Below are 15,901 nucleotides of genomic sequence, written 5' to 3'. Positions count from 1 at the left end.
TGTAAATCTTATCTGCCTTTCCAATTAAAAAAAATCTTAAAAAATTCTCCAGTGATGAATCTCTCCTTATAGCTCATATTATATTTCATTTTACTCAGAACTACAGCTTTTAAAAAGTATATACTTCCCCATTTTCCCCATTTCTGTTCATATATATATTGCATCATGTAGGTGGCCAAATAAGAATGAAAGCTGACACGAAATTATTGGAGAGGGAAAGGACTGATTGGGCAGGTGCTGTGCAGAAGTTTCCGCTGTTGCTTGAGAAGCTTGCATCCCGTTTAGGTGGGGCCCAGTCCCGCCTCTGCTCCTGATTCACTTTCCTGCAACTGTGCACTCTGGGAAGCAGCAGGTGACAGCTCCCTGATACTCACCCAGCTCCCAGATGAAGTTCCTGGCTCGTGTCTTCAGTTTTGATGCTGTGGGCCTCTGTGGGAAAGATCTGTTTATTCAGTTCTCTGTCACTCTGCCTTTCAGATAGAAACAAATGATAAAAGACAACAAACCAGACGAGAATTACTAGGTTTTATTTTCCCTAGTATTCTTAACGTGCAGTTTTACCAAGTAACAGGCAAAGCTTGTGGAAGAATAAAATCCTTTGCCAGGCTGTAACCTGGGACAGAATTTGTCAAGTAACATGGTGCCAGGATGTTTCCACCCCAGCAATCTAAACCATCAGACATTCATTTCTTCTCAGGTCCTATCAGCATCAGCAATGCAGCAGGTGTAACATAACCCAACAGGATTTCCCACTTTGCTTGCTGAACGTGCTTTCCCTCCCCCACTAACGAGTCTTAGAGATGTTGGAGAATCATCCTGTGTCCCCGAAGAGCATAAGGAATTCCTTGTTTAGAAAGCAATCTACTATTGTGCTCAATGTTGTCAGCAGTCCACCAATTTGGCTCATTTTATTTTTCAATGATTTAGCTTTTCTCTGTAATCAGTATTTCACTTATGTGAGGGGAAACCCTAACTGCAGAACTCCTTACAATGTCCGCAGTGACTCGGGAGGGGGCGGGGAGCAGAGCCCACTTGTTTGTGGTATGCGATTCTGAGGAGCACACGCGTTGTGCACTCAATATGTGGAACAATGATGGATGATGTTGTTCTGACGAGACCAGGAAATGGTGGTCCTCAAATCCTAATCTATTGCTTTTATTACATTCAGAATTTATATTAACTTTCTCTTCCCTGAGATTGGTTTCACAGTTTGATAGATAAAGAGGTAGTTAGTGGGGGTAAAGAGGAAAACAAGGCTTTCACCTAGCAGCACCTGAGACAGCAGGTGTCGTCTGTCATCTAGATGTTAACTGGCATTTGCCTGCCCTCCTTGGTCTGCAGGTATAATAGAGGGAGATGATAATCTTCCTTTTATCATGATCTTCTTGGACTTTCTCTGTTATTCTCCCCACCCCCTCACTATTCAAAACATAAAATAAATATCCCTCCCCAAATGTGCTACCAAAGTGGGGTTGTTAAGATTTAGAAGAGAGAGGCTCAACTGAGTCACGTTTATTTATCCAGCTGTGGGGACATCCCGAGCACCTCCAGTGGCTGCTGCCTTCTCTCCTGGGTCTGGATTCTTTCCATCATGCTGTCAGCTCTGGTTGATCCTATGGACTAAGCTGCCGGAGAGCCTGACGCCTAGCCTAGGCAGAGTGGCCCTGCATGGATGTTTTGGTCCAGGTCGTGGCTTCCAGTCTTAAGATGGGCTGGTGGAATATTGCTTCAGCAGCAGCTTGTGACAGGAATTGCAAACTCGCTCAGGCTTGATACTCGAGGGGAGAGGCAGTTCCTTACTTGAACAGGCATGACAGAAAGTCCCTCTGCAGTTCTTGCACACGTTCTGGAAGAGGAGGAGGAGGTTAGCTTGGGAAAGCTACAGCAGCAAGGCAGGATGTGTGGGCTGTCAAGGCCAGCTGTGGCAGAGGCGCAGCGCCCACGCAGCCCTCAGGGCTGGACCCCACCCGGACTTCACCTGCAAGGCTCGGTCTAGTTCTCAGCTCTAAATGGAGGCAAGGAACAGTACCAGTGAATTCAAAAGAACACACGCTTCACCAATCACTCACCCTCGGGATGTATTTCCCACTTTGGCTTCCCCTATGCACTGTCTGATGGGCGACTTTGTGTTTTTTTAATATTTTATTTATTTGAAAGGCAGAGTTGGGGGAGGGGAACAAGATAGAGTGAGAGATTCCCATCTACTGGTTTGGTCCCTGAATGGTTGCAGTGCCAGGCTGTGCCAGTCTGAAGCCTGAATCCTGGAGTTTCTTGCAGCTCTCCCACATGGGCTTATGCACCCAAGCAACTTGGCCCTCTTCCAATGTTTTCCCAGGCACGTTAGCAGGGAGCTGCATTGGGAGCAGAGAAGATGGCACTCCAATTAGGGCCCATATGGGTGTCAGTATTGCAGATAGTGGCTTAACCCATTGTATCACAAATTAAAGGCAGAGATAGAAGGAGGAGAGAGATCTTCCATCTTCTGGCTCACTCCCAGATAGCCTCTGTCTGGGTGTCCATGTGAGTGCAAGGACCCGAGCCCCTGGGTCGTCGACTCCTTTTCCAGATGCATTAACAGGGAGCTGGATCAGAAGTGGAGCAGCTGGGACTCAAAAGGTACAGATGGACTGTCTATAGAATTAGTTTGCAAGCCTTCAGTCCATGCTCCAAATAAGGCAGAGACATCACGATACATTGGGTGGGCAGGCTAGGATGTAAACTTTTGTTGACTATCAACTGAAGGTGCAATTCCTAAAACACTGATGACTTATCAGTCTTTCCTAGGCTGTTCTGTTGGCACAGCCTTTGGGATATCAGTGCAGCAGGAGCATGGCTTCAAGACAAAGTCCGTGTGAGGGTCACTAGGCTCTGTGCTGACAGAGCCCTATGGTTGTATGTATAAATGGATGCATGGAAGAGGGCCGGGCCCCGTGGTGCAGTAGGGTAAGCTGCCACATGTGAAGCTGGCATCTGACAAGGGAGTGCTGGTTGGAGACCTAGATCCTTTGCATCCTGTCCAGCTCCCTGCTAATGGGCCTTGGAAAGCAGCAGATGGCCCGTGTGCTTGGGGCCCTGCCACAGTGTGAGACCTGGATGGAGCTCCCGGCTTCAGCTGGGCCTGTCTCTGGCCCTACAGCCCTCTGGGAAGTCAGCCAGTGAGCAGATACATGCTCTCCCTTTTAGCTACGTTATATAAATCTAAAAATGCTGTGAACCATTTCTCTCGTGAAATGCTATGTTCACCCCAAATAATACCGCATCCTCAAAAGCCCCGTGGGTCACTAACTCGAAGGCCTGAGAAGAACTTCCCTCTCTCATACTAAAGCTACTTTACATGGCTTGGAAAAACCAGAATTTGATTAGCAGCTGCTTCTACTTTGGAACGTATTTCTCCAGCTGCATCTCCCAGTTCCATAAAGGCAGTCCATCTGTCTTTGGCTTGTGCGAACCTAAGACGGGGTCCCTTACAGTTCTGCTCATTAAAATGCAGCAGGATCACAAACGGTAGCATGTGTGCTATAATCCTGAACCTGCACATGTTCCTCGTGTCTCTCAAGCACCTGTTTCCCAAGTTCACTTGTCTGTCACACTTCCAGAGCGTCTGCTATGAAGTGTGCCCCAGATTAGATGCTGCGGGAGACTGCAATAAGACATAGCTCCAGCAGGACACAGTGGGACATGCATTCTTTCTTGACACTTCCTTCACTCTGCTCACCCTAGGGAGACAACCTAGGAAGGTGCTCAGGCGGCAAGCCCTACTCAGCCCTGCGGCAAACGGCGGCCTAACTGGGGAGAGTTCACTTCCCCTGTTCTGGGCAGGAAGGATTCCTGGAGGGAAAAAAATTAGGATGGAAACCAGACTCCATCGCTCAAAGATGTGAGTGGCTTTGGGAAATGTGCTTAACATCTCCGAACCTAAGGCTCTCCCTCTTTCACACGCCCGCCGAGGGCTGGAGCTGTGACACAGTGGGTGAAACTGCTGCCTGTGATCCTGGTATCCCACACAGGCTGAGACCTCACTGTTCCACCAGTGATCTAGCTCCCTGCAAATACACTGGGAGAGCAGAACCGGCAGCCGAGTCCCTGGGCCACTGCCGCCCATGCGGGACACACAGAAGAAGCTCCTGGCTCTGGCTTTGGACTTATCCAGTGCATGCAAGATCTCTCTGTAACAGCCTTTCAAATAAATCCTAAGTAGAAATGACAGGCATACAGGACACAATGTCTACGAGACAAGGGATATGACCTATTTTCATTTCTATCCTTTTCCTAAGCGCAGCCTACATAGTAGGCATGCCACAAATGTCTTATTGATTTGTAAATTTATACATACTTACTTGTTTCAAATTATGTCTATGGTTTTTCATACTAACCTTAACATAAGCACTAGCTCCCTCTGCACCACACCTGGCGCTCTCTCTGGTGCCCAGGATGCCTGGCAAGGGGCGGCAGAGGCAGCAGAGTGCCCAGGAAGGAGCCCGTTTGTGCCCAGCAGTTACCTGTGTGAGGCCGCCATCCGCCTGGCACAGCTGACACAGCCCAGGCTTTTCGGAGAGCAGCTGCTGATCCTAAAGCACAGGGAGCCAGTTAGCGTCCCGCAGGGCCACAAACATCACAGCTTCACAACATGCACTGGTGTGGGGACCACAAAATTAATCCACTCATACTATAGACTACCTAGAAACAGCATTCCTTTGTGCTTCAATGTCCTTCACGGGAATAAAACCTTACATTTTTACCAGAAAAATTACAAGAGCCAGAAAAATTACTGGATTCTTAAGAGTTGTGTTAATAAGGTGGTATATCTATCTAATTTGTTATTTAAAGCAATGGCCTTATTCCCTTTATCTCACTCCTGCCATCAGGAATAGAAAGATGGTATCATTTTATGTCCCAATAGGTGACAGGAGTCAGAGTAGCATATAATGTCCTTCTCAGGGACTGTCACATACTGTTCCATTCCAACTATTCTCCTAATTTTGTGTCTGTTTATTTATCTGTGAGCAAAAAGGGTTGTTTCTCCCCATTTTATGTTAGCAAACACTGAAGGGCAGGGAAGTCAATTGAGCTCTCTTGGTCTCAAGAGGTCATTTCACGTTGAGAACTGCTGTGCCCTCAGCAAGTGGCTGAAAGCCGAGCTGCTTTTTGCAGCAACTTGGGGCAGCCCACTGCTGGGGCCCGCCATTGGGACGGTGCCCGGCAGCGTCCTCCTTCACCTCCTGCCCGCTCTGCCCACCGCGGCTGTCCTGTGACCTGGCCAGGCCCGGGACAATGAACTTCATAATGACACTCAGTTACCTGTTCACTTGGAGGGTGCGACTGCGGCCTGGAAAGGGGAATACAAACAGTTAAGCCATGACAATTTACTGTTTCCACTGACGTCACCCCCATTAACAACTGAGAAGACAAACATTTTGCCAAACAAGTGACACCGCAGTTCTTTCACATCATAACTGTGGCTAGGAATAACCTATTACTTGCAATGTCTTAAAATTTGGGAAATTTTGTTTGAGTCTTATTACTACATACTACTAGTATCTAGTATCTTAGTATCTAAGATTACTAGTATCTAGTAATAAGATTCAAACAAAATTTCCCAAATGGCTGTCTTGGCCGGGCTGGGTCCTGGACACTGTTACCAAGGAATGCAGGGACAGAAGCTTCAAGACAGAGCACATAAGTGGGGGTAACGTAGGTATGCCACCTCGCCTCTCTCTGCTCCCCAGTTTTCTCCCCAGTGAAGTAGGAATCATTCTCAGTAAGCAGAGAATGACGTACGGTTTGCTTGCTAAGCTGCAGGGCACAATGAGAACCTCACGGAAGGCAGGCTCCGCTGACTGCTGAGGTAGGCTGGATTTTAGCGTGGCACTAGGGCTGACCCTCAAACACACTGGAAACTCTCACTAATCTGACAGCCTTTCCCTTTCCTGGGACCATGCCAAGCTCTGCAAGCAGTAGTTTTGCATTTGTGCTGGATTAAACCATACTTTCTAGGGGAAAAGTTAAAGACCCTGGATTCGGTTTGGCCTTGGCTGCCAGGAAGCCTTTAGGCAAAGCACGACCGGCTCTAGGGGCTGGGCTTTGTCATCCCGTTCTGGCAGCTCCTTTTCGCTGCAGGTGACATAGTATCTCTTATCTTTAAGTTTTCACTCATTTCTTGAGAGCCAGGAAAGCACGTGTGCACATACACAAACACACAGACACACACACACTCACACACAGAAAAAAACCTTCAATCCTGGTTCACTCCCCAGACGCAATGCCTGCAATGGCTGGAGTTGTCAGGGAGGAAATACCAGGAGCTGAGAAGACAACTCAAGTGCCCCTCAGAGGTGGCAGGAATCCAGACACCTGAGCCATGAACTGCTGCCTCCCAGGCTCTGCACTGGCCGGAATCTGGAGTCAGGACCCAGAGCACAACACTGCACCCAGCACTCACACCTGGCACATAGCACCTTAGCCACCAGGCCAAAGGCTGTCCCTATCCCACTCACGAGCCTGGATGGAGAGAGAGTGGCCCAAAGGGTCAGTGTATAGTTCTCTCACATCTTTCCCTCATCACTGAACTCTTCCTCCTCCTTTGACATATAGACAAAGTTTAACAGTGGTTTTAGCTTCACAGCTACGCTGGGCAGAAAGCAAAGAGACTTCCCCTGTGCCTCTGGCCTCTCCCATCGGCAGCACAGAGACCACGCTGACACAGCCTCGCCACCAGGAGGCCACTGTTCACATCGGGAGTCACTCCTGCCCTTGAGTGGGTCTGGACAAATGTCTAGGTGGCACTGCTCTGCTGCTGCTACAGTCTGGCACCGGACAACTCCACTGCCCCAAAACCCTCTGTGTCCTGCCAGTGCACCCTTCTCCCTAACCTCTGGTGACCACAGATTTTTTTTTTTAACTTTCCACTGGCTTTTTGCCTTTTCTAGAATATCAATTAGTTGAATAACTTTGATTCTAAAAGGTTTTCATAATTTTCCTCTACTTAAAATGCAAAGTGAAACACAGAGCCAAGAGACACCTTCCACGTGCTGGTCCATGCAGAGCCATTCAGGTCTCTTATGTGGGCGACAGAGGCCCAAGCACCGCGCCATCATCTGTGGCACCTCAGAACACACCAGCAGGAAGCTGCACGGGCACTCTGACCCACTGTGCCAACGCCACCACAGATACCCTTCATTTTTTAATGCTCTAGCATAATAGTACAATTTATTTCTAACCTTTAAAATAAACCAAAAAGCCAGCTTCCTTGAGACAATCTTACATTCTTTTTAAAAAGCCAATTAGATGAAGAGTCACAAAAAGGAATGACGTTAAGCTGTTTGATCCCCTTACAGGGATGGGAACTTCTGCCCATGGGCCATGTAAGTCCCTGAAATCATTTGGTCTGGCCCTGCCAAGGCAACTGCAGGTGAAACTCAAAACTCAATAAATGTGTAACATACTCAGGCACTGCAGAACCTAAGAAACCCAGGACGTAGGATCCTTCCTTCTGGGACAACTCGTTCAGAAAAAATGAGGAATATTGTTTTAAGTGGTTATTTATGTTTGGGGAATAATCAGGTGAAGTTCAGAGGGTACCTGGGTTATTCTGCTTCCTGCTGAAGTGGTCTAATGTGTCTGATCCAATAGCACAAGCTCACTGATCATTTATTCACTTACTCTTCAAAATGCCTTTCTGTCCAATGACTAGTACGAGTCAGTCTCTGGCCTTTGCCAGCGCCAGCATACATCGAAAGCACCCTCGTTCCTGCTTCCCCCAAACAACTTTATATATCCTAGTAAGTACTGAATTAACAAATACCTGTGGCTTTCTTCCGCAGGCTTTTTTAGTTCAACATTTTCCTGTTGGATTCTATGCTTTCCATCCTGGCAAAAAAGAAAAACAAACAAAATAAGGTTCAAAGTATCAGTTATTCAAATATTAAATGATACCGTAATTTTCTCCCCTCTGCAATGCTGACATTTCGTAAAACTATGGAGCTTTTCAATTGGGAGAGGGATCTGACTTTCAAATGCATTTTCTTCTCTGCTCAAAGTAGTTTCCTAACTATCTGAATAGTTTGCAACAAATGATCTTTTCCTTAATTCCAGAGATTCAAATAAAATCCAGAATGCATCCTCAAGACTGCAGCTCTCAGGGCAAATGGGATTCTCCTCTCTCTGACTCAGCCCTGAGGAGCTGCTAAAGCCAAGTCAGGTTGCCCCCGGGAGCCCGTGGGACCCTCTGCACAAGCGGGAGCCTCGGCGCCAATGCAGCTCCCACAACCCGTGCAGCTCAGCGAAGCTACTCGCGAGTTCCAAACTACCTTTTCCCCAATGTTCTGAAGTCCTGTCTGGATTAGCTTTTAGCAAGAAATTATTATAACTATTTAAAAAATATTTACTTACTTATTAGAAAGAGTCACACAGAGGTTCCCTCCCCAGATGGCTGCAACGCCCAGGGCTGGGTCAGGCAGAAGCCAGCAGTAAAGAATTGCATCTGGATCGCTCCCCTGGGTGGCAGGAGCCCAGCTCTTGGGTCATCCTTTGGTGCTTTCCTGGGTGCATTACCAGGGAGCTGGATTGGAAGCAGAGCAGCCACGAGTTGAACCCAGGCTCACGTGGGATGTCAGTGATGAAGGAGGCAGCATAACGCACTGCAGTGCTGGGCTCAGAATAGACTGTTTCCGTGCACTCTCCCGCCTGCTGTCTGCTTCCAAATGTGGAAAGGAGGGAGGTCAATGTATTTTACCTTCCTGGGAAGTGCACTGCTAGGCAACTGGAGATTCAGACCGAACTCTCATGGAAAGAAGAGCAGGAAATGAGATGTTCTAAAATCAATCAATACATGCACCATTTAGACTTCATGCTTGCTATACAAAAATTATAGAGGGAATGCTGGAGTGGTTCTCTGTACGTTTTATTAGTAGTGAATGCTGCATAATAAATTTCACTTTCCATTCTTTTCTAGTTTCTAGTTCAAAAATCAGTAGCACACTATACAAACTCTTAAGTAAGAAGCTTGTACTTTGTCCGATCTGGGGGCCAGTGCCACAGTATAGGAGCCTAGGCCTTCGTCTGCGGGGCCAGCATTCCATGGGGACGTAGGTTTGTGTCATGGATCCTCCATGTGTTCCAGCTCCCTCCTTATGCCCTGGGAAGGTCCTTGGGCCCTTGTACCCATGTAACTTGGAAGAAGCTCCTGGCTTTGGACTAGCCCAGCTCTGGTCATTGCAGCCATTTGGGGAGTGAACAAGAGGACGGAAGCTCTCTGCCTGTCTCTCCTTCACCTTCTATAACTCTGTCTTTGAAATAGAAATAAATCTCTATTTTTTTTTTTGTTTTGCCTTTTTCGATATAATATGTAAACACAGGAGGCAATTTTGTCACTGCTGTTTGTGTTTGATGACAACAATAGGTCAAGTTTTTCTGGTTTCACTACTTGAAGAAGCTGGTTCCTGGCAATAACGAGACGCTATTTTAGTCCACATCACTAGAGGTGCTGGAGACCCTCCCCTTCCAAAGCCACGTCGTAGTAATGTCCACTTGTGCATTTTAAACCACTCTGCATTAATTGCTTTTTCATCCTGAGGGCTGTTTTCTAACTATCTCCAGGAGAAGATTCTGACCATTCTCAACTGAGACGCCAATAACTGAGGATGGTACACACAGAGACAAACTCACATTTAAGAAATCCATATTCTTAAAACCATCCAATTCATAGTATTAAAACTATCAGCCAGCAGATTTCCAGATATATTTTTGTTAAGATAGCACTATAACTTTAGTTTTAAAATTGAAAGGAAAAAGAGAGTCACTGAAAATTATGACTTAGAATTTCACTTCCAAGTGAAGTTAGGCAGGACAATGTTCTAGATAGATCCAGAATCCAGCTTTCTTCTACTCACTTCATCTCTCAGTTTGCTGTGTACAACCTACAGGCCAAACTCAATCCAGGATATGAGCAATGAATGAGAACTGGCAGGCCCAGCAAGGTCGCCTTCAACATCAACGTGCACTTCGGGAAGCGGACAAGGGACTGAGGGGTCCTAATTACCATTTTGGGGTCCAGTTTCTGGGAAGCCCCTCCCTGGGTGTTCCTGCTGCTTTGTAGTCGTCTTTCTCTTTCCTGTTTTAGTTCTGACTCGAGCTGGTTCCTGGGGTGGGTAGGAGAGGAAAGGATGAAAACTTGGATTTCTACATTCATATTCTCTTAAAGGATGCCAAACTCTGTACCCAAAGTTCAATCGTTCAAATTTTATACTTCATCAAAAGTGGCCAAGCAAGCTTTAAGATAACAGAAAATGTAGTCAATGACTCCCAAGATACAGGACTAAATTGCAGTCTTCCTTAGATGGTGAACAATGGTCTTTAGGGCTCTCCCAGTCACTCTGAGGGCCAGCGCAGAGTACCAGGATGTTGGACGAACTCCAAGTGAAGAGCTGTGATCAACTAAATGACAGTTATTAATGCTACATGTGCTAACATCAGAAGACAGACGAAAGTCTGAACACAGTTACTTCTGCTGTCACTGTGATGGCCTCTTATTTATAGCTGTCTCCTTAAGTCCTGCTCACACTCTCATCATCACATTGCTCCTGGAGTTCAGTGCCTTATATTCAGCCACGCACTCCGTGTTCAAATTCAGTGGCTTCCACACAGAAGCTGAGTGTCAGAGGGTACAGAGAGTGCTTAAGGGCTGGGACTCAGACCGGGCTCCAAATGATCCTGCTGGCACTTACTATCTGTGTGAATGGGACACTCTTAACTCCTCTCCTAGCTTTTATTTCACCTGAAAGCAGGGGTAATATTGTTGCCTACATAAAGGGTGAAGATATGAGGGAGTTCATGCGAGCTATCTATAAAGTAGCTGGCACACAGAGCTCAGAAAACTCTAACGATCACACCGAGGATCATCTTGGCTATTTGTTACTGTTCTGGACCATGGGCTCCAACAAGCAGGCTGACAGATTAGGGGAATCTGATGTGTGAGCAGCTTTCTGAGTCCCAGCTGCAGAGGAAGGACACTGCAAAGCCAGAGCTGAGGTCCCCGCCCTCCTCCCATCTGGCCTGCAGCTGCCTGGGAACCCCCGCCAGCTCTAGCTGCCCCCTCTTCACCGCTGCCTGGTGAGCGCCTCCACTTGCAGCTGCAGAGTGTTGATCTTGTCTCCGAAGTCCTGTTTGAAGAGCCGGTTGTCCAACTCTGCCGACTGGCGGCCTCGCTCAGCCTGGCGCAATCTGGATGTGAGCCACATGAACTTGTGATAAAAAACAAAACCATGGTGGGGAGGAAGACCGAGTTCACAACACAAAATAAAACAACCCAGGGAGACAGCATGGAGAGACAGAGGAGGGGGAAGCGCAGGACACAGGGGAAGAAATTATGGGGGGAAAAGATGGAGAAGGAACACATTCTAAAGAAACACAAGATGATGGTGAACCAGGCAGAGGAAAAGCTGATTTTGCACTTTTTTTTTTATTCTAGTACTACAGTTTACAGCCATTAGATGACAAACGATAAATATCACGTTTTAGAAAATCCATATCCAAAGCCAACCTTAAATACACAGAAATTTAAGTCAAATCCACTTGCTTGCTCTTATGTCCTAATAGGTTTGATACTTTATATTTCTGTTTTGTACACATTAACTGGAATTTGCAAATGGGCAGCTACCTTGTATGTGGAACTGCAACATTTTTGCTGGTCCTTTCCTTAAACCACACTTACTATTAGCTCACAGGACATGATACATCAACCCTCCTCCAGGCTCCATCTGGCTACTGTGCAAGGAAAAGCCTCTGCCAAGTGTTTGGCTGTCTCTCCTTTTCCATTCCTGCCTTGTGGTGTGTGACTAATTGCCCCGGCACTGGGCCTTAGGGAGACTCCTGACCGTATTCTCAGGAAGATTCTGATGGACATTTTCTCCCAAGAGTTTTACAACTTTGCACCTACAAAGAATCAGGGTTTTAGCAGGTAAAAAATAAAAAGGGGGGGTTTACATAGTAGTATTTAGAAGCATGCTGTGCGTAGTCGTTTAAGTAGTTTTATTTTGGAGTTGGATCTTTCCTTTCACATCTCATCGCAAACAGCTGCTGAAGGTAGGAACAAAGTAGGAGCTGCGTATGAAAAGGTGTAAAATCTTAAGAACTAAAGTTAAGTTCCAGAGCACACCATCTTCCAGGAAGCTCATCTGGATGTGATTTGGATTCAAGGCTGTGCAAGAACCTATGGAAGCACACAGGAAATCTTACTCTTAATTTTAATTTTTCCAAGAAGGTAAGGAATTCCAAAAATTGGAAGCAAAGGGGTTGCCTTTGTCCCCACCAACGTAACTGCAATGTGGTAAAACCCACCAGATCAGGCAACAGAAGAAAAAAGAAACCAAAATATTATGCCAAGATCTTTTGAAGATCTTGTCTATGTAAAGCCTGTCTCCCCATTCAAGCCATTAAAAAAGAAAAAAAACATTTATAGGGTTATTTACAATATAACACGGAAGAAGGTCAGATACATGATTGCTTAGAAAAGAAGGTCTTCTAATATTGTTTGTGGTTATATACTGGGAATGTTTACTCAATACCAATAAAGAATGAGTTTATCATTTATTTACTTCCCATTTGAAATTTCAAAAAAAAAAAAACAAGTAAATGATTAGCTTCCCAGACCTGTTAGCAAATCTCCATTTGAACAAAAACTTCTGCAGGTGAAGAATGACAGAGGAAATCCTTACTTGTGCATGCACCTTGTCCTTCTTATTCCAGTAAGAAAAGCACAATAGTTCTCAAAAATGTATAGAGTTTTAAATTTTTTATAGGAGAGAGGAGTTTCTTTCATTAAAATTTTTCTCTCTAGTTATCTAAATAGAAAACAGATTGCAAAATTAAAAAAAAAAAGGCATAGGTGAAGATGGCCAATATTGGAGGGTTTTTCCCAAGCTTCCACATCACATTGTTCTGTTACCTAATTCCTAACTTTATCTCTGTGGACTTCAAAGAAATCTAAGGATGCTGGTTTTTTTCTCCCCCAAGTCACTAAGGCAAAACAAAAACCAGAAAAAAAAACAAAAACAAAACAAAAACAAAAAACAAAAAACAAAAACCACAACAAAAAACCAAACCCCTGCAAGCAATCTTGGTTATTGAGAGTAGGGCTATAGTGAAATACTTAAGTATTTATCCTCAGGCTTGGGGATGAAATCTATACAACAAAACTGAAAAGGGATCATGGCGTTAAACACAGAAGGACGTGAGAAGAGTCAGGTTCACAGGGTAGTCACCCCTGGTTCATGCCACGGCAGTGGCAGCACAGGCCCGCTGACACACACATGAACAATGCACCAACAATCTGACATCATCAAGGACTGGGCTGTAAAGGCATCCCTCATAAGTGTACGGAGCTCCGACTCCCTAGGCTTTTGCTTTAGTGGTATTTCATTTATTGGTTAATTCACAATTGTTGAAAGTTTTATGTGACACTTAATTAGGAAGCTATACCAAATTTTCTAACTCTGGGGAGAAAATAAAAAAAGAAATCCAACCTATATATTCAACCTATTTTCTTTAAAGTCTAACAAATTCAAAGTCAACTTTGGATAACATTTCGTAATAGGATCAGAGTTTAAAACACAGTAACTTTCCAGTATCTTCCTGTTACAGTTGTGACAGCAGACTTGTGAGGTGACCAACCGCAAAACTCCTAGTGGTGCTTTGGGATCAGTTTATTTGCTGCACTATTTAAGGTCTTTGCCTGTTTCACCAAATCCTTTTCACTAAGCAAAACCAAAATGAGAATGGAGTGAAAGGGGGATGAGAAAACAGATAAGCAGGAAACAGAAAAATAGTAAAATAATAAGTCAGCTCAGTACTCAAAGAGGTAAATCATCATTTCAGTTCTATCTGCTTTAAATGCCAAATCAAAATCACTGAAAAGTAATCTGTACATTCCAAACACTATTTAAGAATATTAAAATGAATTTATTAAATCACAAACACGAAACAGCATATAAAAAAATACTTATATAAACTTTCAGAAGTGAACTGATAGCTTTCTATTGGCCACATGCTAGTAAAGCTTAATTATTAATTTGCAATTAACTTTTGAGTTAACATGCATTGCTGTTCAGGACTCTCTCTGGTTAAGAATAATCTGAATAAAAGAAGTCATCCATTCATATATCCATGGAATGGATGTCTTATTTATTCAAGGCATTGTGAGAGATCTAGTGAGAGAACATAACAGGTGAGTCAACTAATCTGAAGAAATGTTACAGTTTCATTGGAAGGTCAGGTACAGATTACATGTATTGTAACTGTGTAATGGAGACTATCATATCCAGTAGCATGTTATTTAATTTCATGGCATTGTAAATTTCTATTTTTCTTCCTGTTGTTGATTTTGTATTGTGGCTTTTCATTTAAGGGGATACATAGTAACTGTGTAATGGAGACTATCATATCATATCCAGATGTGAGAATACAATGCAGAATGCATCTCTAATTCCAGACAAAGATGAACTCCCAATGAAACCGTTTACTGTATCTTGACAATAGGATGCTGGACTCTCTGCCATTGTCCATGCCCCCAATGATGGACATTTGACTATTTATGAAGAACTATACTATAATAATATAGGGGAACTCAATGAGGGGGGAGGGAACATGGGGACAAGGTAAGGAAAATCCCAGGGCCTATGGAAATATATCATAAAATGAAAATAAAAGTAAGTAAAAAAGACACAGATTAAAAAGAGCTACAAGATAGTGGGCAGTGAGAAGTGCTGTAAGAAGTGTGGATGATAAGGATGTAGGGCCACGGAAACTTCAAGAGGAATGACCATTTCTAGAGGGGAAGGGCCATGAGAGGAAGCGTGGCAGCTGGGTGTGAATCCAACAAAAGTAACTGAAGAGCAAGGGGGCGGGGGGGCGGGGAGGAAGAGAATAGAAGGACAATGGCCAGCAGTTTTACTTTGATCAAATACAAGAAGGATAATGAGTGAGGTTAAAGGTGCAAACACCGAATCACCATGGGGAGTGCCAATGTCACACTCCATCAGCCATTTCACTTGGTTCTGAGTCAACAGGAACCAAAAAGTCCTCTTAGAAAGGTAGGGATGAGAGTGGCACAGGGAGAAGATGTGTGATAGGCAGATGGGATTGTAGGCACTGCTGTTAGAAAAACTCAAGACTGGTCTCCAGATGGAGAGCTACACTGGAGGAGACAGGCAAGCTACAGGAGTGTGCAGGAGAAGGTAGAAAGAGGAGGCAGCTGTGAGCGTAGAACAGAGGGGTGAAGCTGAAGAGGGAAAGATCCAGAACAGAACTATGGTGGATGGCTCTCTCAGTATTCCAACCTCACCTGGCATCAAAATACTCAAAGACTTTACTGATGCACAATGGAATCACAAAATTACAAAGGATATGCTTTTATCTGGGGCTCTGTCTTCTTACAACAACCATGAAATGCATTAAGAGCTCCCACACTCAAAGCAACAACGAAAGGTTGCTGTTACTTAAAACTTAGAAAACACAAACGAACTCTAACTGGCTCTGTTCTACCACTGCATCTGATGCTAACTGGAAGAAGTCCATACACTTCTAGCTGCCAAATGCAACGCACATTTTCTCCACTTCCAGTACTGACTGCACAAAGTGTTGTATGAAAAGAACAGCACTTTTACCTTTGTTCGAGTTGTTTGATGGTGGCTGCCATCTGATTAGTCTTCTCTTCTAAGCGACTGTTTAATTCACTTTTCTGTTTTACCCCTAAGTCTGAACTCTGTTATGGAAAAGAATAAGAAGCAATTTATGTAACATATAATCCTTTTAAAACTTTTTTATGTTGATTATTTAAAATACAGCATTATAGAATTACAGAAAAACAGCTTGATCGAGATAAAGTATCTATCTATCTATCTATCTATCT

At 44.6% G+C, this 15,901-nt stretch overlaps 1 protein-coding gene across 8 annotated transcripts in view; it reads right to left on the bottom strand.

Moving 5' to 3' along the window:
- Nucleotides 1-1,139: 1,139 nt before the first annotated feature.
- RUFY3 (RUN and FYVE domain containing 3) overlaps nt 1,140-15,901 on the bottom strand; it is a 76,422-nt gene continuing 61,660 nt past the window's right edge. For 3 of the 8 annotated variants that reach the window (XM_040967330.1, XM_040967331.1, XM_040967332.1), the window contains 7 exons: nt 15,657-15,754; nt 11,098-11,217; nt 10,037-10,136; nt 7,802-7,866; nt 5,299-5,326; nt 4,500-4,568; nt 1,140-1,846 (listed from right to left, as the gene is read on the bottom strand). In XM_040967330.1, coding sequence (XP_040823264.1) covers nt 1,703-1,846; nt 4,500-4,568; nt 5,299-5,326; nt 7,802-7,866; nt 10,037-10,136; nt 11,098-11,217; nt 15,657-15,754 — 624 coding nt within the window. In that variant the 3' untranslated portion in view covers nt 1,140-1,702. Of the gene's footprint in view, nt 1,847-4,499; nt 4,569-5,298; nt 5,327-7,801; nt 7,867-10,036; nt 11,238-13,235; nt 13,749-15,656; nt 15,755-15,901 lie in introns of those variants that run through there. The other 5 variants (XM_040967334.1, XM_040967335.1, XM_040967336.1 and 2 more) reach the window with 3 other exon arrangements.

Source organism: Ochotona curzoniae, unplaced genomic scaffold, assembly GCF_017591425.1.
Source record: "Ochotona curzoniae isolate NIBS_2020 unplaced genomic scaffold, NIBS_Ocur_1.0 scaffold_4506, whole genome shotgun sequence".
Taxonomy (NCBI): Eukaryota; Metazoa; Chordata; class Mammalia; order Lagomorpha; family Ochotonidae; genus Ochotona; species Ochotona curzoniae.
The sequence above is the reverse complement of the archived record's forward strand: the minus strand, read 5'-3'. Positions and strand labels throughout refer to the sequence as shown.